The sequence below is a fragment of the Pseudochaenichthys georgianus genome, chromosome 11, assembly GCF_902827115.2.
Source record: "Pseudochaenichthys georgianus chromosome 11, fPseGeo1.2, whole genome shotgun sequence".
NCBI lineage: Eukaryota > Metazoa > Chordata > Actinopteri > Perciformes > Channichthyidae > Pseudochaenichthys > Pseudochaenichthys georgianus.
This window is the reverse complement of record NC_047513.1, coordinates 15,591,257-15,618,257: the sequence shown is the minus strand read 5'-3', so window position 1 is coordinate 15,618,257 and position 27,001 is coordinate 15,591,257. Positions and strand designations below refer to the sequence as shown.

The 27,001-nt window shown below is 42.5% G+C and overlaps 1 protein-coding gene across 5 annotated transcripts in view; it reads right to left on the bottom strand.

The window, feature by feature from the left end:
• Positions 1 to 27,001, bottom strand: part of LOC117454713 (RNA-binding motif, single-stranded-interacting protein 3) — a 310,119-nt gene that overhangs the window by 115,782 nt on the left and 167,336 nt on the right. For 3 of the 5 annotated variants that reach the window (XM_071204809.1, XM_071204810.1, XM_071204811.1), the window contains 2 exons: positions 24,364 to 24,422; positions 8,520 to 8,610 (listed from right to left, as the gene is read on the bottom strand). In XM_071204809.1, the coding sequence (XP_071060910.1) occupies positions 8,520 to 8,610; positions 24,364 to 24,422 (150 nt within the window). Of the gene's footprint in view, positions 1 to 8,518; positions 8,611 to 24,363; positions 24,423 to 27,001 lie in introns of all 5 variants that reach the window. The other 2 variants (XM_034093846.2, XM_034093849.2) reach the window with 1 other exon arrangement.

Genomic DNA, 27,001 nt, shown 5'->3' with positions numbered 1-27,001 from the left:
ACAGAAACTGACTGTGAAGAAGAAGCCTTCATCACAGTTGGCATAGGGGCATGGTAAAAGACACACTGAGGGAAACACATTAATAACTTAGCTGGACATTGATAAAATAAAACCCAAAACAGATTTATTGGAAGTCATATACAAGTAACCTGCTTACCCTCTCCTTCAAGGTTGTGAAGGCCAAACAGAGCAACAGAAAGAAGCAGCCTTAAAGGTGGGGTAGGTAAGTTTGAGAAACCGGCTCGAGATCGCTAGAATTTGAAAATACACAACCGGAGAAAAATCTGCCACTTCCTTATAGAGCCCCTCCTCCAACACACACGAACGTGCACATGACCAATGAGGGCACGAGATAAGTTTGTGCCCCGATGGAAGGCTGACAGGTAGGTAGGTTGTACTTTTTACAGTATTACGGCTTCTACAGATGACATTTTTTATGGATTTTTTGTCAAAGCACTTGAGATATTCATTGCTATCGGGATGTTAAGAGCATTCCATGGAATATAACAAAAAGTGTATCTCGAGCCGGTTTCTGACACTTACCTACCCCACCTTTAAGTAGAGGCTTAAGTAGAGGCTCAATCAGTGAAAACACCTGTGCTCAATTGGACTATACCATGTAGTGCATGGGCGGCAATTTTCTTGCAAGTATAACAATGTTATTGTTTTAAAGCTTCTGTGGTCAGAAAGATAGAATATGTTGACCTATTTGATCTGTTGTGTTTGGGTAATTTGCCTTGCATTGTGAATGTGTTTGTAGATAAGAATGACATTGGTTAGGGGTATAAATAGTGGATTGTCCTATGGGGAGGGGCTTAACATGTATAACCCCTGGCCACAGTGTTTTTAGGAGGGAGTCTGACTGTGGCAGGAGAGCAGAGAGGTACCAGTCCTATGTCCACGAGCTGTATATATATATATATATATATATATATATATAGAGGTTTTGTTTTCTTTATGTAAATCCTTGTTACTTTGTGTTTTCAGCATTGTTGGCTGTTAATAAAAGCACCTAAGGACCATTTTTTGTGACTCTAGCCAGCTTAATTAATCCCTAGTTTTTTCCATCAACCTTTTGTAACACTGACAGAAAAAATAGGGTTCATGAGTACCACTCAAAGTAAAATTACAGTTCTTCAGAGGATAGAAGCTAAGTAGCCTTGAAGAAGCATTTCCGACACATAAAATGCAATGACAGAAAGGTGCCTGGTGCTCTCTCTTTATGTACATCAACAGACGCCTGCTCAAAGCAGAATGCCAAGAAGCGCTGTGTTGAGTCTGAACAGCACTGAATAGCATAGATAAGTAAGCATGGATGGATAAATGAAAAGATGGTGAGATACAGAAAGGACTGTGGATGTCTGGCATTGATAAATCTAATCCCTGAGTTAATTGGTATGACTGATGAAGACAAATTGAAATGGGTCAGCTGAATCAGGGAAGAGAGGGCTCATTGTGTACGGGGCAAACCCAGTTTAACACAAACAGGAGCAGACCAACAATGTAGATAGTTAGAGTGAAAAACGTGTACTAGTTAAAAGAACGCACCAATCATCTCGGTAAAAAGCCTTTCCTTTTACACATTGATTTTCCATATGCTCATATGCGCAGGTGGTCTTCTCAGGCAGTAACTGAATGCAAAGCATTTCACCTGGTCTATGTGTGTCAATGTGGAGTGTGGAAAGCGGGGTCCTTTGACGCTGTCTCTGCGGACCCGCTAATTGAGCCAGATCAATTCACAGAGACGGCGAGCAGGTTGGCACAGTTGCCACATCAAAGAGATTCTAATAACTGCACACTGTGGCCATTACCAAGCCTGAAAAAGCCATATTTATGTTTGCTTCAAAGCAAACATGGCAGAAATGCACATTGCAGGCCTTCACTGTTCTAGTTTCCAGCCTACAATGCAGACACAAGGCCATTTGGACTAATTTGGGAACAGAATAGAGGCTATTCACATACATAAATACAACCGCTCCAAATAATTTGATCCATTTATTTGCTGCTATAATAGAAACCAATAAAACACTTGCAAAAAAGAGCCTAATGACAGGCTGTAACTGTTAAGACGACATTGTAATAATACTCAAATGATTCCTCTGTATCCATTTCACACAGCAGCGAGTCTCCTCTGCGTCTTCAGCAGGATGAGTTATGCTGATTGCCAGTTATCCCTTTCCTTCTTTTTCTCCTTGGGGCCCTGTCTCTGCCTGATAAGTGATAAGTTTGTGCCTTTACTCTTAGTGCTGGCCTGTCCTCCTGCTGTAAAGTCTGTCTGAGGCGACGTTATGGCTGGCAGGCCTCTCAGTCTCTTCTCCTCTCTTTCCACAGCATTTCCCACTTCTTGTCTCCTTCTCAACTCTATTTTTCTCACACTCTTTCCTACGTTCTTTGCTTAATTTTTATTTGTTCTACCCCAGCTCTCACTGATTTCTACTTAGGCCTCAGTTTCTCACTCTCTCTCATGCTCGCAGCCTCGGCATGTCATCCGCAGTGCTCGGTGAAATAATTTACCGCACGCAGCGCTCCCGCGGATGATTGAAGCGCAATTAGACGGCAGAGACAGTGGAAGCCAACGGAGGTGCTTGGAATCCGGTGCTCGTCAGATGGTCCGTCTCTCCCTGGCTTTGCCCTTCAAAACTATCACTTCTGCAGGACGAGCAGGGAGGGGACGATGTGCTCAGCGCCGGCGAAGCTAACTACACTGCACAAAATGTCACCTAAGCAAGTGATAGTATCTAGTTTTTAAAAGTGAGATTATCTCACTGCCAGTGCAGATGTTTCTTGGGAATCAATCTATTTGTTAATTAATATGTATGTCTCTCATGGTAGACAGGACAACAAGATATCATCTTAAGCCTGTTGAATTAACTCTGAAAGATGGAACTGAGTATCTGAAATTCCAACATTTAAGGTGATTATATTTAAAGGAATATCAACGTAAAGAAGCTCAATTGAATTCAACATACACTCTGTGTCTACTGTCACCACTGCAGATTGTATAAAGCTGCAAGTGCTTGTTAAAATAATCCATGAGTGAAGGTAGTTCACTGTAGATACCCGACATGCTTATGTGCCAAACTAGCATCATTCAGTTTAAATGTGGAGGCATGGTAGATACAAATATGGAGGGAAATGAGATGCTGTGAGTGACTACAATCCTAAGGATGCTCTTGTCGATGGCAGCTTCAGGGGAAAGTGCTGATCACCAGCCTGTGTTGTGACACCATATGCTTCGCGAACAAACACTGCGGTGGATGTCAGAGGGGAAATGCCGTGGCATTCAAGGTGGCAAACATCGAACGGAGAGGTGAGCGTTGCTGCTGAGTGTGCACCTGTATCCCCAAAGTATGTCCAATTATCCCGCTGAATACAAGATACGATGCATTTCCCCCACATATATTCTCTCCAGACTTAACCCATGCTTGGGGAGGGAAGGCAGGTTCACTAGGCTAGCAGTTGTCAGCAACAGCACTGTCAGCCGTCCTTTGATTATCACCCAGAGGTCATCCTGCGTTGAGCCCAACCGCGGGTCCAATGGAGCTAAGACGTCAGAGGAGTCACCTTTAAAGGATAATAAGAATACTGCTGACTGACTGCAGACCACCCAGAGGGGGAATCCGTGCTTTTCATATGATATAAATGTAATATTGACAGGACATCTTCCCCAGGAGAGAGGAAGAAAAAGACAGCAGAAGAGAAGGAGGTAAGGGAAAAAAGAGAGGGAATAAATGAGAGGGGGCAGAAGAGGACTGAACACTCCGGTTCGTTCCACACCGTTAAACCATCCGTTGATGGGCCGAGCACTCTGTAATCATAAACATTTGGGATTCACTTCATGGAGGAACTTTAATGATGCTTTTAGTATAATTTCCACACTGTAATGTGAAGTGAAGGGCAAGCAGCGCCTTTCTGTCTGCCTGTAGCTCCTGTGAACCTTATACATATTGGTTATTGGTACGAGGGTAGGGATGGAGGCCCACTGCCCCACATGCTTCAACCCTGCTGCTTAAATCTGGTTATTGGAAGAAACTGTTCAAAATCAATATCATTGAAGAATTTGATACCTAGAGACAGTTTATTGTAAGACGTTGAGGGGTGATGGTAGTTATGGCTGGGCAACATATAGATAATAATCAATACTGGATGTGAGACTAGATAGTCGATTTTGGATATCGTAAATATGGTATGAATGTTGTCTTTTTATGGTTTTAAATGCTCCGTTAACCTAAAGTAATGTTATTTTCTTAACTTACCAAACGGTCTCAACCGGTATATTGGTTAATAAGTCATCATTATATCCCAAAAAACTGATGAATATTATAAAATCTTACTTTGTAAATATATTTGTACGAATATTCAACCACACAATATACTTGCAATATTAATTAAGGTATTTAATCAGAATGAATGTGGTGTTTCCTTTTGTCTATATCGTCCAGCCCTAATTGTAGTTCGACAGTTGTTTATTAAAAACTAAACTTATTTTCAAATAATATTCCAGTGGAAGAATTAACATGTTGTCTATGCCAGGATAAAAAAAATAGAAACCAGGAAGTAATTTTATCTTTGAAGGATGCTCTTTATGTTCTTCCTTTATCTTTATGTTCATCATAGGATTTCTGATCAGATCCAAATAAAACTATTTCTTTTTTATATTGGCCCAAAGCATGTATAATATCAAAGCAGCCGTACAATGTAAGAATATATAGCATGTTAGAATTGTTTTACAAATTCTAGGCTGTCAACCATGTGAGGAGAGTAAAAACAGCTTTGTTTTCATTCGGGCTGTTATCGGCAGAAGCCGACTGCAGCGAGAATAGGAGGGGTGATTTCCATAAAGACTGGCTGTTGTCTGAAAGCAAGCAGCTGTCAGGTGGAATTACCTCTCCATCACAGACCCACAATCGAGGGCGGCCCTTCCCATAATTCAGTCTGATTGGCTCAAGGGGAAAATAGCAGCCTGCGGAGAGTGAGGGCGAGCCCTGGTTGACAGGTTTGCATCTTGCGAAGCTCGACGGCAGCGTTTACCTGTTATCATTCTGTCTGCTCAACGTGGCAGTTTTCCACAGTTCGGAAAGCTACCTGACAAAGTGACATGGAGAATGGAGTGCACAGTGTGAGGAGGCAAATGCGCGCACACACACCCCAACACACCCACCCACCCACACACCCACCACACACACACACACACACACACACACACACACACACACACACCACACACACACACACACACACCACACACCACACACACACACACCACACAACACACACACAACACACACACACACACACACACACACACACCACACACACACCCACACACACACACACACACACACACACGTTTCATTTTTGTTAAATGCGCTTATTTTCCTTTTTGCCAAAGTTAGATCAGAACATCAATACCACTCTAATGTCTTGGCTCTAGTTTGGTGCTAAATCTGAGAAGGGATTATATTAGTTTAGCATAAGGACTAGAAAGAGCTAATTTGCTAAACAGGGCTAATCACCTCCTAGAAAAGAGAGTGGCATCAATCTTCTCATCAAATCCTTTCTAACACAATGAATAAACAAACAAAAGCCACTTACAAAAGCTCCAATCAATTATTCATCATTTCTAACAAGAATACAAATGTGTCATATTAATAACACAATGTGGTTATACTGTCACAATACCGTCCCGCAAAATTATGCGAACACACAAACAGATACAACAAAGGTGTGGATAAAGTACAAACACCATTCCCAACATTTGTACTTTTGTATTCGTTCACATTAACACATGCATGTATATAAAATATATACGTATTCACACACATACACAATCAAACTCACACAGATGTACACTGGAATACACACACATACTCTACACTTGAGCTAAGTGCTCTTATCTGTGACATGGGTAGAGGTGAGTGACAGAAGGAAGGCGCAGGGGGGGAAGTGTCCTTAGGTATCTTAATTATGGCTCCTCTCCTCCCCTCTCGCTGTCACCATCCCCGGGGGAGGGCAAGACAAAAGGAAGGCAATGTTTCATCTCTGCTGCCTTGGTATTTCCAAATTCCAAGGGGAGTAAGAGGAGAGAGACAGCAGGGTGTTACATTGGAGGAAGAAGAGAAAATCAAGTGACGCTTCGCATTTCCCTCTGTTTCTGTCTTCTTTCCAGCTGTGTTTAAAATAAGGCAACTTAATAAAAGCGTTTTAATGGCGTCAAGGCAAGAAATTACTGTGGCGTTTCATGTAATGAGCTCAAAGCCTCTTGCTCTTTATTTATGACTTTGTTTTGAGGAGATACATGTGACAAAATGTAGCGGAGGGAGTGAGGGAATGAGGCTAGTCTCATTGCGGTGTTAGCAATCGTCTTTGCGATTCACACCTTCCTCAATGCGCACCAGGGTTGTCCGTCCACCCCCACAAGGGGAATGCTGCTCCGCCATCAGAGGGAGGGGGGTGTCAGAGACACCTTGGCAGGTAGACACAGGCAGCCTGCTGTTAATTATTGATGGGAATAAATTGCACTCATTGGATGTTTGGCAGGGAACACATGGTGGAGGCGAATACAAATGTGTTTATGAATGTGGTTGCACCGAGATGACAAGAGAAAATGGCATCAAGCTAAAGAGAAGGAGGATGGAGAGGAGGAGGAGGAGGAGGAGGAGGAGGAGGAGGAGGAGGAGCCGATAGAAGGATGGGAGTGATACCTGGTAAAGACACATGAGAGAGATGCAGTCTATAAAAGCCAACGACTCCTAAATGTCTCTCGCAAGTCGCAAGTGTGATAAAAGTACAGAACTGCGGCACAGAATGCTGGCCTTTTACATTTGTGTGAACAGAACAAGGGGACATTTAAAACTATTATACACAGATGCTAATCGAAAATGATTTTGTGAATGTGCCAGCACGCACTCCTATGCAAACAACATACCTAAAAAGGTCAGCTCTTTTGTTTTGGGAGGCAAAACCTCTCTCGTGAAAATATTGACTGAGAAAAGGGGAGCAATGCAAAGTGGGGTCTTAAAATTAGATGGGCAAATATCACCGCTTCTTATCTGTATTCTGAGAGCCTGCCCTCTTATAAATATTGGAAGAAGGACACTAGTGGGGAGAGGAAATGGCCAAATGGTGCATTTAAGAAATGGCACACCTGAGCACCGCGCGAATATCATCTCCTCCTGTCAGATCTCATCCCATTTGATCAAAATAATTGCCACCTTCATCGTTATCATCAATTCTGTCATCCTTACTGGCGCCATCACAGTTCTCCATCTCATCAGGGCTTCTTTGGCTTAAAGGGGGGATTTCTGGATCAAATCAAATGTGGACCATCTCGTCTGAGAAAATCACTCATAGTGTACCCTCATAGTCATCACCATATTCATTGCTCTAATGCTACTGACATTTTGCTCACCTATTTAAATATTCTGACACCAGCAAATCTTCGGCGGGTACAAAAATAGCCTGGTTTAGCTACGCCGGCTCGTCCTTCATAGCTGTCCGGAGAGATGGCCCTGCTGTGCTTTTTGTCTACAGTGATTCTCCTTTCAGTCAGCAAGAAAATGAAACATTTAAAAAGTTAAATTAGATAAAGGACAGCTGCCAGCTGCTAGTCGGCATATATTTAACAATATAACTGATGTTCTAGGACCACAGCTCTTCAGGGGTATTGCTAAAAAGCCCAGTTAGTCAGTTTACAATACTACAACTGACAGATAGCGGAATATGCCGGAATCACACACACAATACAAGATGTTAAGGTTACAATGTGAAATAAGCACATATCCTGTCAGCGTGTTTTTGCTTTAATTTGGTGACTCATCTGCTTCCACTTTAGAAGGCTAATGATCAGAACAACACAGGACAAGTGGCCGGTCAAACCTTACAGAGAAAAAGGCCAGCTAACATGCTGAGAGGGAGTTTGCCGTGGAATAACGCCACACACACACACACACACACACACACACACACACACACACACACACACACACACACACACACACACACACACACACACACACACACACACACACACACACACACACACACACACACACACACACACACACACACACACACACACACACACACACACACACACACACACACACACACATCACTAAGTCCAGGTAACCACTTGAATCAGGCAACCACATGTAAAAACATAGTCGCTGTGTGAGACTACAGTGCGAGTGTCAGTAAAATAAAACAGACCTGCATGCACTCCAGTGGCCCTCCCATATAGTCAACCATACGCAGTTACAAGCCCACATGAAAGAGTCCTCTTATATTAGAGCGAACAAGTTAGTCATTAAACAGCAAAGCACTGTGGAAAATTACTTTCTATAAAACCGTGTTTATGGGTAAACCAAGTTTTGCAGAGCTTTCAGATCCATCAATGTCTATTAAGTGTGTAAGGTGTACAATATTAAATCCCTGGACGGAGCTGAACACGCAGCAAAGTGCTCATGATAATGCAGGAGGAAGTGGGGATGCTAACTTGTTTTTAAACACTTCTTACCTTGGCCATTTGGGCCTGCACCCCGGTGGCTTTGAGAGACGACACGGCCTTCTGTGCTGCACCTGGGCTGTCAAAATCCACAAAGCCATAGCCTGCAGAGAGAAAAGAAGAAAGGGAGAGGCAGACAGAAGAAGAAAAGACAGGCATTAGTAAAAAAAAAAAAATAGGCAGATGACTAACAAGGAGAATGAAAGGCACTTGGTAATTGTAGCAGTAATAGGTTGGTAACATGACTACGGAGGCTGCCAGTTCTCATATCTAGTGAGCACTACATTGTTTGATAATTAGCGACAGTGACGTTCATAGGGGGAAGCTATGCATCTTAATTAGTAGCATGGATGAGCGATTTTGTAATAACAAACCCCGGCACCCTGCCCACCTCTAACTCCACGCATACACTGACACACATATGCAAACGCCAACACAGATAAACACACTTCTGCACAAACAAGAAACACACATGCACCGGGCGCATTGACAAACAGAACATCACTGGTGTAATTCCATTGAGAAGACAGATTCATAAACATATCATTAAAGTCCATCATTTATATTTCATGTTTAATGAAATATTACACACGTGTAAACACTCAATTAATTCTTCAGAGAGTTTTCTCTTGTTCAGCCTTTTGATTTTCAGAGACTGCCCACCTCGTGTTCCCCAACACCCGGCGCATTAACACAGCCCCATTTCACATCCGTTATAATCCTCTCCCCGGTGACAAATCTCTCAAAGGTTGACGGCACAACAGAAATGCTGCCATTTCTCTTTGTCTCTCTCAAATCCATTTCTCCTACAAATAAACACTCACTCTGTCCACCTTCCCTCTGTCTCCAATACAGTCACAATGTCTCTCTCCCTCATATGTTCCCTGACATTAACAAGCACCAGCCCCCATCTGGAAATTCATCACCCGAGGAAAGCGGAGGGAATGAAATATGTGGCGGTGATTTATGAGTTATTGTGATCCCGACGTTCTCCGGGATGTATCGGAGACGGGGGTCACGTCTGTGTTAATTAAAATTTGGTGGCGGATTAAAAGCAGTCAATGGTGCCCTATGATCCACTGTTTCAGAGGGAAAGTGTAATTAGAAAAGGATAATGGGTGTGAGGTGGGGGCAGACTCGACGTCGTGGTTTCCCCCATTATGTTAGGAGCGTTTATGTCTTAACACCCGTATGAGCATTCACACAACCGTGTAACACCTTGCGGGCTCACCATGCGTTTCTCTCATACCAACATCTCACTTTCCGAGATATTTGAGGTGTGTGTCTGTGTGGTGGAGGGGGGTTGTGGTCATTTTCCTGTCGGGCGGCGGTGAAGCAGTGTGGAGTAATGTGAAAATCATAACCTGTGGCGGAGGAGAAATCGAGTGCGAGGACTAATTAATGGCCAGCTTTTAGAGTGGGGCTGGGAGGGGTGGGTCTTTAATTGTGGAAATATGAAGAGTCAAAATACAGGCGATAGTCAGAGAAATGTAGCCTTGGTTTACAAATTAATGATTTCTTAAAGCAGACAAAAAGTAGACTGTATTGATTGATTGATCATTTTTCTTACAAGGTTACATTTTGCTACTGTAGATGTTATTTGATAACTTAAACAAAAGAAAAACTTGATTCACCATTTTTTTTTTTAAACAAAGCATACTTTTTCCCCTTGTGTGGTATCTAGCCAGGAAATATTTTAGTGGATTTCTTTGGCCAGCTTTTAAGCTACTGGTGAGATGTCTGCCTTCACGATAATACAAAGAATGTCAATTGCATTTTGGTGCGGTGAAATAAAAGCAGTGTGTCTTTTCCGAGACAGTCTCCATGTACCTGTGGCTAATTCACCGACCACACTATGAACCATTTCCTGAGACTACAGGTTGGTGACAAACTACCAACATCAATTGTATTTGTAAGATGTGGGGCCTCCAGAACTACTGTAACAACTTTAATATGCCTTGGTAGTTAATGTTAAGTTGGTGGAACTCTACCGAAGGTAAAAAGCTAAATTAATTGTATGTATTTAATAATTGATATGATGCTGGAGTGCTGTATAAAAGACAATCCATATGTAAAGATTTTATTTGGTGTTGTCTTCAAAAAATGTCTATAAGACTTGAGTAAGGCCACATGTTAAGCTTTACTAAACAATTGCCTTATATTAAATATATTAAAAATCATTGCTGTTATTTTCCATAAACTCCTCTTTGAGCCAATTTCTGACTGTAGCAGACAAGGACAGTTAGGTTTGAAGATGCGGTCATCTCATGTCCTGTACCCCTTTCCTCCAAAACCTCCCATAGGTTATAGTTAGGTTGGGATGGTGAAGCCTATAGCGTATGATTCACACCATGTTTTAATGCTAAGTGGCACCTTTTAGAGAACTCATTTTATATCCAGGATGTTCTCTTTATTTCTTCTCCGCTGTTCACAGGCGGAGTTGGACAGGCCTACTGTTTTTCGGAAGACACGTTGCTGTTGAATCTTTCAAGACCGTTTTAAAGTGAGCCACAAACAAAATCCCATTTTCCTGAGCTGCTCTGAGATGGAAGTAGACAACTCAGAGATGGATCTTTCCAAAATGTATAAAAGAAAACTCCCTGCTTGGCTATTTACCACCAGAGGTAAATGCTTTTTTTAAATGTGGGTAATCTAACCCTTTTTAAACACAATTAAGACAGCTAAAGCATTATCTTTAGATTTAAGAACATATTAAAAGCACATTAAGAGAACCATAGAGATTTTTACCAAGTCCCTCTGAGCAATGGCTGCTTCTCTTTAATAATCAGAATATTCTAATGGTAGATACCTGGGACTCCAAATTACAAATTTAATATTCACCCCGCTCCCACCTGGAGTGCACTCATAAAACTTTCAAAAGGATAAGGATTTTAGAGAATGCTGACCTATATTCAGACAGCTCTGAATGGAGAAAGAGTAGAGGGGGTGGCAGAGAGGAAGAGAGCGGGAGAAAGGGCAAATATAAAAAGGAAATGCTGAGAGAGGAAGGGGGCTATTTGGGCTCAGCAGACTGCATTGGAAATCGTCAGCTGCCTGCAGAACAGATCCAGTTGGCTCCTCCCCTGTGCAGTTATTAGAGCCGATACATGCATAATGATCCTATAATGTTGATGCGGATCTGTAGCCAAAGGGTAAAACTATTAAAGGCTTGTTTTGTTGGGAAAAAAATAACCAAGGGACAAGGAGACAGCGTGAGTGTGTATGTGCTGATCAGGCAGAATGCTTGTGGAGGTTATTGGAAAGTCAGAATATTTTTATGAGATATGAATGCTTTTGATAATGATGGTACATACAGTATTGCACTTTTTCTTTTTTTATGTAAATGGCCAGGAATAGAGTCGGTTTTGTCTAAATGTATTTATGCTGCTTTTTTATATATGTATTGATGTACAGCACTTTGGTGAACTCTGTTGTTTTTAAATGGGCTATATATATATAAAGTTAGATTGGATTGGATTTGGCAATTCTTCTTAGGAGAGACACTTATTTGGTGTTATTGTATAAATAAAGATAATACTACCTGGCCAAGTAAGCATATATGAATATCTGTGGTGAGAGTGAGAACATGTTTTTTTATAATTATAGTTTTCTGCAGAAGAAAACATTTATTTTGTTTTGTAGAAGTAACAGGGTTGAGACAACATCGCATCTCACCCTTTTAAACAACACACACACACAACTACACACAGGAGACTGTGTTTCTGAAGCAGAGTACACGCTGTACTCTTACAAAGCAGGTACTCTAGAGTTACCATCTCAAGTGGGATGCAGAGGGCAAGGTGTTGCTTTGAAGCCTCTGCAACAACACCAACATCCAATCGATAGCTGTCACTTAAAAGCAGCTCAAAGTGACTGACTGCACACGCGGTTGCTGATAATACTGTGTAGCTGCACACTAATGTGTACACACACACACACACACACACACACACACACACACACACACACACACACACACACACACACACACACACACACACACACACACACACACACACACACACACACACACACACACACACACACACACACACACACACACACACACACACGAGGGATAAAAAGAACATGAGCTGCCATATCATCTTTCCTGGTCTGGCTATAACATGGAGCGTGTCAAGATAAAAGGACAATTTTCAATCAGTTACTACTGTACAGGATGATGCTATGCTACCTCTGCTTCTACTCTCCTGAAGCCCCATCGACTGGTTTGCATGAATGTGTGTGTGATGCAGGATGTTCCCTTCAGAGGTGTAGAACTACAGTAGATGCCACCTCGGGCTACGCTCTACACAAAAGTATTCAGTGAAGAGTGGAGATAAGGGACTCATTACAGTACGTGCATCGACGTATCAATCATCCATGCATCATTCATGCGCTGTCAAATTATGCTAATCCTAATTACTTCTAGGGAAATTACCATTCTTTATCTGCTAATAGTCTGGATTGTTTGGGGTTTCCTACCCACTATATCCACCACCGTTTCCCCCCAATATTTTCAATTTTTCACATTCTAATATTCGGCGCTAATGATCCCATTTTGCACAGCATACAATGGAATAATAATGCCTTAAGTATGAATAATGAATCAACGACAAGTCACGGAGCATTACAATAGCGGACGGGGCAAACAGTGTAAATGTTTACGTCCTTGTGAGTCATCAAGAGGAGGTCTGAAGCTGCTGTTGCACATGGGTGATTAATCATTGCGATTACACGTATGTTAATAATTCATACTTTGCATGTATAAAAGTAATTATGGTTAATGGAGGATATAGATGCGCCACACCATGGACAAATATGCATAACAATGCCTGTAATATCATTCTTATGATGCATGGTACAGCCATACAACTGCAGCATGTTCCCTCCCACAGTACGTGTTGTTCTGACCTCGTCCTGCCTTACGACTAAAGATGTGTGTAAGAAAAACATATTTGTAATTATTTGTATGTTTAAACTTATACTGCATGTACTATGGTATCTGCTGACATCCTTGGTCAAGGAATACATTTGTGTATACATTGTACATTATCTGATAAATGTGTTGTGAACAAACTTACTGTGTGTGTTTCAAGGAAAAAGAAAGCCAAATATTCACGGCTACTTCTTAAATGTTAAGCCTAGGGCTGTAGCTTAAAATTCATTTGTGGATCATTTTATGAGAATTACGTCCTAAAGCAGTCAGAAAAAAAGAGCACAGGGTGATTGGAATTGATTTGTTTGTAAAAATCGACAGAACAAAAGCCAAAGATTTTAGGTTTACATTTAATTTACGGAGAGGAAAAAGCATTTTCACATTCTCAAACTTGTACCAGCAAATAGGATATTGTTTCCCCTGTGATAAATACATAAAACAATTACTTGATAAATAAAATGGTTGTTATTTTATATTGCATCAATCAATTTATTGTTTCAGAACTACAGTAGTATATCCTAAAGCGCCGTTTCCTCTCTTTTATATATCACTGTATATTGAAGATCGTTGGGTTTAATTGGACTAAAACAATGTGATCCAGTCACCTAGGGGCCCTGGAATATTGGAGTCATTTTCTCCATTTACTGAAATGGATAATATGAATACATAAATAGTAAAAAAAAAAAAAAGCTTAGTTTGTAACATGTCCTCACAGAATCCAAAAAAACAACAACCTAAAGACAAGAATGAATTATTTCTTGCACATTTATGGATGTCTTTGGGCAATTTGGGGGTTTGACCAGGCCTCCTGCCCTGCAGAGAGGGTGGGTGGTGGGTGTGGGAGGCTGCGGTGAGCTATGTTAACATTAAGGGGGGGTTTTAAATAGTGAGATGGCATCCATGACTAACTGCAGCCAAGTCAAGACCGCCTTGGTCACACTCCAAACCCAGAGGAAAGCATCCTCAGTGGGACTGCATTCCTCAGTCCTCCACCAGCAGCTGACTGATGATACATGGTGTGGCTTCACTCCACTAAACCATGCAGTGCTGTGTGAGTCAATGTGTGCCTGTGTGTGTGTAAAATGGGTGTGTATGATTGCTTGTGTGTGACCTTCAACTATCTTATTTGTGCATGTGCACATGAGGGTAAACGGGAGAATCATAAATCTATCCGTCACTCGAAAGATCCCGCAGAGAAACATGGACGTGGAGCGTTGCTGGCTTTGCTCGCTTCAAAAGTTGAGCAATGTTCAACTTTTGGCGCCTCGGCAGAAGCGTCGGCCAATGAAATCCCGTTTATGCAAATCTGCCAGTACAAGCGCTAGCCAATCAAACTGTGTGTATGCTGGGAGAGACTACGCAGGTCATTTCCTCATATTCCAAAAAATTGAGGGAAAATTCATTATAGCGGTAGTGAATCACCCGGTGCTGTATGATCAGTCTCTGTTCATCTACCGGGATACAAACCGGAGCAGCGAGGCATGGAGGGAGGTGGCAGAGACAGTGGGTGAAACTGGTAGGTTTTCGCCTGTTTGGGGATTTTATATCCAGTTTATTTCGTTTTAACATTGCTATTGCTTTGTATGTCGGGGGCGGAAGATTCATGTGATTGGTTGTTGGTCGCAAAAAATCCCCAAGCTTCAGACACGCCCACCGCCAAGCGTCAACGCACGCTGCTGTGTGGACGCTCTGTAACACATATGATCCTTGAGAGAAGACACTATGATGAGGTCAAATTAGCAGAAACACATGACAAGCACATACTGCAGCTCTTATGAAGGAAATACAGATCCCTCATTTACTCGTCCAGTGTAACTAACCTGGCTGCTAGGAGACACTCCCCATTAGTTGTAAAATAACTCTCAGAGAGGTCTGTCCTAAGCATATGAGACACAGGCGAGGAGATAGTGGTACAGGCAATTAACTTATCAACCCTGCAACATGGATTTATAGCAAAGACATTCGTCTCGACCTGAGGCAGCCAGCCTATTGGCCGTATTGTATTTATTGTCATCTTCTCTCGCAGGTGTAGGAGTGTCCTTGTCAGAGAGCTGCAGTCGGGATCTGCAGAGGGCAAAGAGCCAGGGCTTGGGGCCAAGAAGGGCCACTGGCAGCTCATTGTGCCCGAGACAAACTGAGCAGGAGGTGGAGAAATCGAATTCCTCATCCAATATCTGTGCAAATGTTACAGAGGAGCTGTGCACTGCAGCGATCGCACGCAGAGGATTGATGCATAGTTGCAAAAAGATTGGACGCTTACAATTCATGCAACCCTGATGCTAGCAACACATTTGCTCCTTTTCTGTAATTGTTACCAGTAAAACTAATATTATATTGACTACCAAATCCCACTATGGAGCTATTCCGGTAACACTGAAGCGTGGGTAAAATGTGAAATACTATGTTATATTGACATTGTCACAGGTAGAATATTAACAATTTCAACATATGGGTTCACAATAATGATTTCCTCTCCATCTCAGCATTTTTTTCCTTCGTTTTACTCATCATTTTTCTTGCTTGTCTTCCTTCTTTCCTTTGTTCTTTAATTAATTCATATCTATTCACACTCATTAGTTTTAGCACAGCACCATATGGCTTTCAGCTATAAATTCAGCATGACAGCTGAGGCACTATTTAAAATGTGAGTGTGTTAAAAGAGGTTTAGAGTGCAGTTATGTTGAAATCCACATTGTGATGTTGAAAAGGATAACTTGAAAGATTGATTCTGGTTTCAGAAGACCAACTTATCTCCTATTTCTTTAGAAATTCAAGATTTAGCTCAAAGACATCAAAAGAGGCATTCAAAAATGGCATTTACACATTTAAAAAGTATCTACTCACATTCCATGATTTAAAGTAGCAGAACATAAAAACACTTCACCTGCAGAGAGATGGCCTTCATTCAGATCTGTATATGAAATCACTGCTCAGCGCTGGTAGCTCCATCAGCGTGCTAGCTTAATAGCAAAACCCGACGTGTTTGGTACAACGTGTGAAGAGCCCTCATAAAAGGTTTGAGACCTGAATGGTGTTAATTACTTGTCAAGAGGTTGTTAAAACGAGACCCGTGGCAAAAACACTGAGTGGCTTTACAGAATCCCCACACAGATACCTTAAAGAGAACACACACACAGACATGCGGACACACACATGGACACAGACACGCACGCACATCTCAGGCTAGAAAGTCAAACAACCTTGAATAGCTGCTCATTACGGCACCTGTTGATGTGCAAAAGCCACAAGCCATACTGTATAAAGACCTTTACACAAAGAGCAGGTGCAGTCCTTTCAAACTTATTTTTCCCTTCACCTATAGAGTATCTATAAATACCTCCACTTCCATCATTCCAACTTAACATGCATACATTTGGTATTCATGCAGGGGGCCATATTTTGGCCCACCATGTCGTCCCCATTTGAGCGGCAGATTGTAATAAGTAATGTGATCATGTCAGGTTCTAGTCCCGAAGGCGCCACCATCGAGGCAAGGCTAAATATTTGAACAATGCTGGATCGATGGAAACCAAGCACCCTCAAAACATGGAGAAAATCTCCAGGTACAGTAGGGACAAGGATTTAAATCTGGACAAAGACAAAGCATCCCATTCCCCTAAAGAACTATGCGGCGTATTTCGTTTCTCTTGCATGTGTTAGTCATTCATGAGGAACGGCCTGGCCGCCCCCAGCTAGCCTTCCTCTTCATTGCAGTTATGATTTATGCCTTCCTTAAATAATCAAGGGTAAGATCATTAGTCAGGGGATGTGTGCAGGGGACCAGGGTCTTGGCAGGTCGGTGGATTGGATGGCCGTTTCTCTCGCCTTGGTTCCCCTGCCCTCCACAAGGATAAGAGATGACTGGAGGAACGCCCCTTCACCTTCCACCAATGGCCTCTGATGCATTTGTCAACAAACAAGACAAGGAAGGGAGATTTGGGATGTGATTGAGCCAATGACAAGAGAAGAAAGCCACTGTGGTGACAAACATCTGCAACAGATATTCCAAAGAGTCTGTTTGTACTTTGTTGAAGTGCATTGCAGATGTTTCTTTGTTCAGATCCAGAAGACAGACAGTCTACAATAATACTTCAGAAATTAACCAATCTCTTAAATTAGCAATGAATCTGAGTGCAAAAAAAGCTCATGGGAAACCTTGTTCTATTTTAGCTTTGTGATTCTGTGGTCTCTGGGTTTCACCTCTCCATGACCTCCAACGCACACACACACCAGATCATTACAAATACACACACATATACAGATGACGACCACACTGCATGCAAAAACAGCACAGGAAGTGGAAGGGGTACAAAAGGTCAGAGCTCAAGGAATGCAGCGCTGATGGCCTCGCTGCTTCTATTTACGACATACTTGGCCAATCGGATGCCTACTTGGGGAATGGCCAACATGGAACTTAGTGGAATGGAGAAAAGAGGGGCAGGGGAGGCGAGGGGGGAGGTAAAGTAGAGAAGAGGGATTCTTGTGTGCATGTGATTGGGGGTGTGCTGACAAAGGCTGTGGGTGTTATCCAATGAGGTTCTGCATGCTGAATCTGTCCAAATCAATGTGATTATCCCTCAGCTATTGCTAATTAGAGTCATTAATACGCAATGCAAGCAGGAAACGGCACACACTTTCTCTCCCTCGCGCCTCCAGATGATATCGCCTCTTTCTGGAATGGCTTTTAGGGGAATGAGGCATTTGGAAAAGGTCCGCTGTTGGCCACATTTCAGTCGAGATTCTCATCTGCACATAATTCACTTTCAAAGGGCAGAGGGGGCGGCAAAGTGAATCCTTAATTGCGCCAGCACCGTGTACAACATAGACAAATGTTTATATCTCAGCCCTCTAATGAGAAACCAATAACGGATGCAGAAAGCACTCTCTGCTCTCTCTCTCTCTCCCCTCCCCCCATCCATCCCAACTCAAATACACAGATACACACGCACATGACAATGACAAACAGGCCTTTTTGGAGAGCGTCACCTCATTCATCATTACGGTACGTCCACACAGCAGCTTTTCAAAAATCTTGAAAATCTTGGAGCTGGGCGTGTCTGAAAGCTTGGGGATTTTTTGTGAGCAACGCGACCAACAACCAATCTCATGAATCTCCCGCCCCCGACATACAAAGCAAAAAAACCCGGGGATTTTATGCGAGCAATATATATATATATATATAAACTTCCCAAACAGGCAAAAACCTACCAGTTTCACCCACTGTCTGCCACCTCCCTCCATGCCTGGTTCCTCCGGTTTGTATCCCGTTAATAGTTCTGGTCGTAAAGAACCGGGTGATTTGCTACCGTAATTTCTCGTTTGGAATATGAGGAAATGAACTGCGGTCTGGTTCTCCCTGCTTACACGCGGTTTGATTGGCTAGCGCTTCTACTGTCAGATTTGCATAAACGTGTTTGATTGGCTGACGCTTCCAGCTCAGCTTCAAAAGTTGAACATTGCTCAACTTTTGAATCTTGGAAATCCTGGAAATCTTCGCTTCGCTCCCCCACAATGCAGTTTGGCGAAAAGCGAGGCAAAGTGACGTCATCCCCATTCAAAGTCAATGGGCAGAGAAGCGTTGGAAGCGGTGGAAGATTCGTCTAAAGCTGCTGTGTGGACGTACCGTTAGCCCTTATGCTAGAAGTCATGCAATACTGCTCTCAGGCACTGATGCAGCAATACATCCGTTTTTATACAATCTAACATTGCCTATATTTCTCCATTAGGCTGATCTTGTGGTAAGGGCATGGGCTGCTTCAGATTGCATTGGTCAAGCTCCTGACAGGCTTTTAAATTGCACCACACAGAGGATACATATGCAGCCCAGCTATGCAAAATGTATTTAGTATACAAAAGGCAAGGAGTATCACATTTCAAGAACATGCAAGGACATTGCAGCAAATTCATTGGAGCTACTAATGTCCCCCAGATGGGTATTCAATCAAAAATATACATTGCTTTAATTGTAACAATACAATGTTTGTAGTACTTCAAACATGATTCGAATTTGTTGGGACAAAACAGGAAGTGAGCCTGTTTTACATCAAGTCACCCACGTGATTAAAAGAGACAGTAATTCTTTCAAGATGCGAGTTTATGTAATGCACTTGTGAGTTTCTTAACATCCTCATACAAAATGGATGGCAAGTTACAGTGCAAAGAAATAAGCAACAATAAACACAAAGCCACCAGAGACTATCTTCTCATCTCATCCATCCCCCAGCAGTCAGAGCGGTGGTCCGGCGCGGCAGGGCGCCAGTCAGGCCGGTGAATCTCAACGCAGCCTTATCTCCCAGCGGTGGAGGAGGAAACGGAGGTCCTTTAAAGGGCTGAGGTCATTTCCTCTGCCTCCGGGCTCTGGCAGGAACAAATAAAATGTCTCCATTCGGTCAGCCCTGCTTTATTTCAAATGCAGCCGCTGCCTTTTAAGAGGCCTTTGTGGGCACGGATGGCAAATGAGCGGTTTTGGGTTTCTGCAATCTATTCCCTTTCTCTGCCATTCTCAATCCCTCACTGTGACTGTGATGCAGACCCCAACTCTCTGCTGTATTTTTGCGGTAAATGTGAAAGTCCACAGACAGATATATAGATAGTAGATGAGATCGAGTGAGAAAAAGGGAAAGAGAAGCGGTGTGAGAGTGCGGAGGAGCATGAGAGCAAAAGAAAGAAAGATGAAGAGCCTCCTCTTACCAACAGAGCTCAATAGTCCTAAAGCCCTCTCACAACTTCCTGTTCAATTCTCTCTGAAGTTCTAAAGCATTTTTCAGTATTTATCGGCATGCACAGTTTGTATGTGACTGTTTGTGTGCCCTTGCAAGAGCACAAAGAGTGTGTGTGTAGCTGGAAGGCTGTATGAGTGTGTCATAGAGTAAGGTAGGGAGCGAAGGAGTGAGTTAGCGCTGGCAAGATGGAGAGGCTCATTGAAAGGCCTGCGTGGTGCGGAGGTGGAGGAGAGCAGCCAGAAAAGGCAGACGGGCAGGCACACATGCTGTGATGTTAGGAAGAGGATTGATAGATCTGTTGCATGGCCACTGCTGCAGCCAGAGCCTCACACACCTCAGGCAGATGGATGAGGAGTGTGTGCGGGGGTACGATTAGTGTGTGTGACCTTTGTGTTGGAGTGCGTGGGAGAGGTGTATTACATGGTCTTGGTGTGTAGTTTTTGTGATGTGGTACTTCAAACAGGGCTTTGCAGCACTTATACACACTCGTGCATTGAATAGTATAGATAGAAGTATGGCAGTGAAAGTGATTGTGTCTGTGTTTGTGCGTAGGCGCCGCACCTGTGTTTTTGTTTTGTTTAACATGCACAATAAAATACGCATTTCTCCAACACCTGACCTCTAAGTACAGGAATAAGCGTCATCACTGTGTTTCTGCTTTTCCACATCAGGGAGCCGACACTCCCACGCTCACTATCGCAGCTCACATATCCACAGTGATCCAGCTTTCTATCATCCTTCTCATTTTCAATCAATTCTGTCTTTTCAGAGGTCTTTGATCGACACAGCAAATAAAACACCTCTGATATAAAAAGGTAGTACACCACAACAAACATTTTCCTTTTAAAGCATTAAGGATTTCTAGATTAAGTGTATTGGTACAGAGGGAATGCAAGTGTAAATGAATATGTTCATTTACATCCCTACAGTAGCCCCATACAGTGTTATTTGTACTGTAGGCTAAGACGCCATCTAAACGTACTTGTACAGCTTACTGCTCCATGCTGAACCAGATTGATTTTGTAACATAAACCCATTCTTTATGGGATGTGGTCTAAAAAACCTTAACAACTATCTTAAATAGATAAGAAAGATACATTACATTTTTCTTTAATTTATAATACTATAAGAAATAATTTGACAATTCTGGCACTTGCCAGGTAGTTCACCATTTACAAATAAATCTGCCAGCTATGTCAGATTGGCTGATAAGGCACATGGTCAGCTGACATCATGTTGCAAGTGAAACATTTTTTTGCAGGACAACTTTGCATCGTTTTGTATTTGTGAACCCACTGTGTCCCCACAATGGACATATTCAAATGAATAAGGGGGCTGTTCTGTTCTATGTAATTATATGAAAATGCTTAAAGGTCACATGTCATGGCCATTTCCACTGATCATAATTCCATTGTTGTGGTCTACTGGAATAGATTTATACTGTGCAATTTTCCAAACTCACATTGGTTTCGCATACAGCATCTCTGTAAAGTATGCGTATTCACTCTCTCCACTAAACGGCTCGTTGCAGCTCTTGCCCCCCCCTTCCCTGTGAGCACAGTGTGCTCCGATTGGTCGGGACCAGTCGGGACGTTGTGAATCGCGCTGAGCTCCGTGGAGGTGTGATTTCCTTGTTTAGCGAAACACAGCCAAACTCACCCTGAGCACACACAAAGTCACAGCCGAAGTAAAAACAATAAGTGTGGCTTGATATTGAGTAAGAAAAAGGTTGATAAACGCTGTGAGAATGGGTCTGCAGAGAGAATTTCGCCAGGATCCCAACTGTCTGTCATCAGCCTGCAGCCAGGGAGGAGAGATCAGCAGAGCTGCCTGCACTGAGTGTGTGAGGAAGTCCGTGGATTGGTCAATTTGGACCAAGCAGCGGGGGCTTAACGTAACGACTCCGCGGACGTAACGTAACGGCTCCACGGATTGGTCCATTTCTTTCCGGGGACGACATGACATCATGATGTGCCCGGAAGAATCAAATGGACAGTGACGTATCTCCAACGAGGCGTTTTGGGGAGGTATTTTCTGTTTTAGAGTTTTACTCCCTACATGGTGTACTTTGAGGGTTTTGACTCTGCAGACCGTTTACATGCATAAAAACCTTCATAACACACAAGGGGACGGGCAATAACCGGAAAAGCATGACATGTCACCTTTAACACAGTGTCCGGTAGATTTGTCGTGAATTTTAAATGCCCTTATCGGCAGAATAAATCCTACCGGTAATCTAATTCAAGGATGTATTTTACCAACACATCATATTTACACCATGAGAAGAGTCTTTACTTTATATAAAGTGTTGTATCATTAAAATGAAACCGAGGGGACATCAGGGTAAATAAGTTAGTCAGCGTCAGCAGGTACACTCTCTGTTCCCCTCTGATGGATTTCCCCAGTCTGATTGTCAATCTTTCTCCCTGGCAGAACTGACCGGTCCTGACCTCTACTCATCATTTTTCTCACGTTGTTTTTTGCCATGTGCTCACTGAGCTGAACTAAACACAAATAACAGGAGGGGGAGGAGAGGAGGTGGAGAATAGAGCGATGCTCGCCGTGTGATGGCGGCAAAGCAGTGATAAGCTGCTGCTTTGACATTTAAACAAGTGTCAGGGTCGGGGGGTCAGATGACAGGAAACAATGCTAGATCATGTGGCGATTCCTCTTTGTCACGGGGGGTGCAGACGCACGCCAGCCCATCAGGCTTCCATACACCTGCTTGGCTCATTTATGCTTTGATAACGGCTCACCTCTCGAGAGATACGGATGCCGAGTGGTAGCAGCAGAAATGATGTTATTGTGCTGCTTCTCTCCTCCTTAACTTGTCTTTCAAACATAAAATACATGTAATGTTCTCTTCAAGGTTACCAAGTCATTCTCCTCACACTCTTACTTCCCCTCTGTCCATCTCCCTCTCTCTTTCTCTCTCTCAGTGGGACCAGCCTTTCCACTCATAAAATACGTCTGCTTATATTTGCCTTTTGGCATCTCTGCAGCGCTGCATTCCAGGAGGATGACTTATGGGAAACATTGTCTCCCACACAACATAGTGCTAAGCTGAGCTGATTTTGTGTGTGTGCGCTGTGCATAACTCAGTGAGTAAAAAACCTTTGATCATTGCCAGAGTATTTCTTTCAGAAATTGAAAGAGTTTCACCTTTTCTCTCTCTCTTTTAAACAGCCCCCCCCCCCCCCAACACCTCTTTAATCCACCCTGTGCTTTGTCCTGGACCTGTAGATGCCTCCTTCCAGCCAACATGCATCCAGTCTTGTCTTTAATGGCCTGTAGGACTTAGAAAAAGGACCTGTCGAGATAATCAAGCCGTGTTTTCCCCCTCCCATCTAACAGGCAGAGGTTATTTGCCTCAACATGTTGACCCTGAGCATGCCTTGCAGGATCAACTCAGGAGTGGAGCAGGGTTAAGAAGGCAGCTTCACCTTGGAAGGCCACACTTCAGAGCCCGGGAAACCACAAAAAGCAATTAAAAGTATTGATGGAACTTCAATACCTCTTAAACAGTGCTGCCAGACACCTCGGGGCAAATCTTTTTTTCTCTCGTCGCTCCATTCACTCCATCTCTCTCTCTTTCTTTACTGTATAGACTAAGCTCTTTTTGATCATTACCGACTGATTGTATGAAAAATAAATGTGTGAGATGTATTCACAGCCGTGTGAGGCAGCTGGCTGAAGTAAAGATAGACGCCAAGACGCCACGAAGATGAGCGTGACAATGATAGAAAATAGTTAATCAAATCCCGACAACCTTGTTAGCCCTCGAGTGTGTGCGTATGTTCAAGCAAGCGTGTGTAGTCAAGAAACAACTTCAAAATGAGCCACTAATGTCATCGCTGCATTTACTGTGCAGACACTAATGGACCTTTTACAGAAACACAGCAAAAGAGTGTCTACCATATTACAAAACAGGAAATGGAAGAGGAGACAGGGAGGGGCTGCTTATCCTCCTCTGAAGCAGGGCAGCGACATCACAGAGCAGGTTGTTTACCCCGAGCCTTCCTGCAGTGTTAAGCCAGCTACTCGCTAAATCACTGATTTACGGTACAAGGCTTCCTCGGCTGATGTCTACATTTACGGCTTGTAGTGCTGTTAACCGTGACAAGACATAGACTAAAGAGTGATAGCTGCTGCACTTAAACAAGGTGGGTGTACAAGACACTCAAGTAATGACTTACCTTTGCACTGGTTGGTGTTCTTGTCCAGAATGGCCTTGGTTGACACTATTTTCCCATACCTGTAAGACAGAGAAATTAAATTGAGTGTTTTTGATCTACAGTTTTGACACAGTTCACTAAATGTGTCATCCCATGGTAAACGTAGATGTCCCATTATTGTCATTTCTGCCATGTAGTTGCAACTAGCAATTTGCAAAGTCACACAAATGTCAAAAGTTATTGGAACAAGCAATCACTTGAGGTTAATAACATTATGTCTACGGCTGACTTCAGAGGAATGTGCAGCCCTCTGACATTTGAGCGACTCACCGAACATTTGGAAAAGGTCTAAAAGCATACAGGCACAGTGAACAATTTCAAAAGTAAAGCTGTTTTAATAGTATGCAGTACAAACTATCAATTTCTGAGTAATTTATTTCCCTTCTGTAAAATAGAGAAAACCAGTCTCTTCTAGTGAAGCGACTATTAATCAGCTCCCATAGAGTGAATAGATTCATGTTTACATTCATTTTATTATGAATAAAACCGACAGCAAGTATGGAATTTACAATTAAGTCAATATCGTATTTGTTTACTCCTTGAATACTGTATTTTCTATAGTATTTACATCTGTTTGATTTATATGGAGGAATTCCTTTGAATGTAAGAATATTGTCTTTTGATATTTGTATACATATTATTCTTGTTTATAGCTGGAGTAGCTCAGTATAAGGGTTTGTTTACAATTAATAGATCTTATTGACCTTATTTTGTATGAATGCTGGGTTGGTCTGTACAATACATTTTGAATTTGATACGTTAAACAATATGGATTGGTGCAATATTCAAATAAAGATCTGCTCAAAAATACACAACATGGCTAATATGTATAATGAAAATAAGGATATTTACATTTGGAATCATATCGCAGCTGTAGGTCAGTCAATAAAAGCGTAATAATTGGTGCTTTGTATTTCATGTACTGTTTGCTTACAGTTGACATGTTTTGCCTGATGGAGGTCTGATGACCAAAATGACATAAAGTTAATACAACATGTATTAATTTTCATACGTGGAACCTAACACAAAGGGAACATTGTTCACAAAAGCCTAATGTGCTAATGTCAGTGCTGTATAGTTCCTGAGAACTGAAAGGCATTATATTTCCTTTTTGCCATGTCTTCATGCACAGTGGGTTGCTATGAATTGTTTAAATTGAAAGATTGACCTTACAGTCTGACTGACAGTGAGTTATTCTATCTGCTTGTCTCAGCTAAAACGGCAACATTCTGCATTGTGTGCACACTGAGGAGCGCTGTACGTGCCAATCTGCATGCATCTGTGTGAGCAGCTGCAACCCTGCATGTGCATTTACACTTGTGTATGTGATGCATGCATGTGTATAGATCCATAAGTGAGAACTGTTCTCTGTGTGTTGAACACACACACACACACACACACACACACACACACACACACACACACACACACACACACACACACACACACACACACACACACACACACACACACACACACACACACACACACACACACACACACACACACACACACACACACACACACACACACACACACACACACACACACACACACACACACACACACACACAAAAGCAGTGGTGCATCCAGGCCCATATATCACCAGCAGGGGATAATTGTGCCATTTCTCAACGAGTGGCGGAGACTCTATTTACTGCATGCTGCGGTGGGGTGGGTGGTGGATATGAACTGATGAGCTCCGAGAGGAAAACTACCAGCGCAAACACACAAACACTGTGCAAGTACCAACACACAACACACACACACACACACACACACACACACACACACACACACACACACACACACACACACACACACACACACACACACACACACACACACACACACACACACACACACACACACACACACACACACACACACACACACACACACACACACACACACACACACACACACACACACACACACACACACAACACACTCACACAAAATATGCTCACACAGAGACAGCACTCACCAATCAGTGGATTGTCTATTTTCAGCAGATAAACAGGCCATTTCAGCTATAGGGATCATAATCTAGTGCAGCAGAACAGGACTTACGTGCACCATCTGATCATATTGAGACACTCAAGAATAAGATGAATATGGAACAGTGAGCGCTCATTTGATGAAGCACATGCAGAGCTGGTGAGCATCTGCAGTACTTGAGAAACAAAATAGCACCCTTTATAGCACAAGAAAGATGAATAAAGAGATTTAGTTAAGATATAGAAATGATTTATGGATACAGTAACCATAAGGGAATTAACAATGGCATAAATGGGGATATTTTTTGAAAATATTTAAACTATCAGGAAACTCTTAAATATTTTACATGAGCCAGAACACTCAAATGGTAGTATGAAAGAAAATATGTGGTTAACGACTGGAAACGCCATGGGTTTATGTCAATAATATGAAAAGCAGATCACATAGATAACGATATATATATCATATTAATTTATTGCCCAGCTCTACATGCGAGCCACTGAGCTAACTACTCTTTTTGTCCTTGTACTGTATGCCAGAGATGGGGACTCGAGTCTGCGACTCGGACTCGAGTCGCACTTAAGTCGCACACACAGAG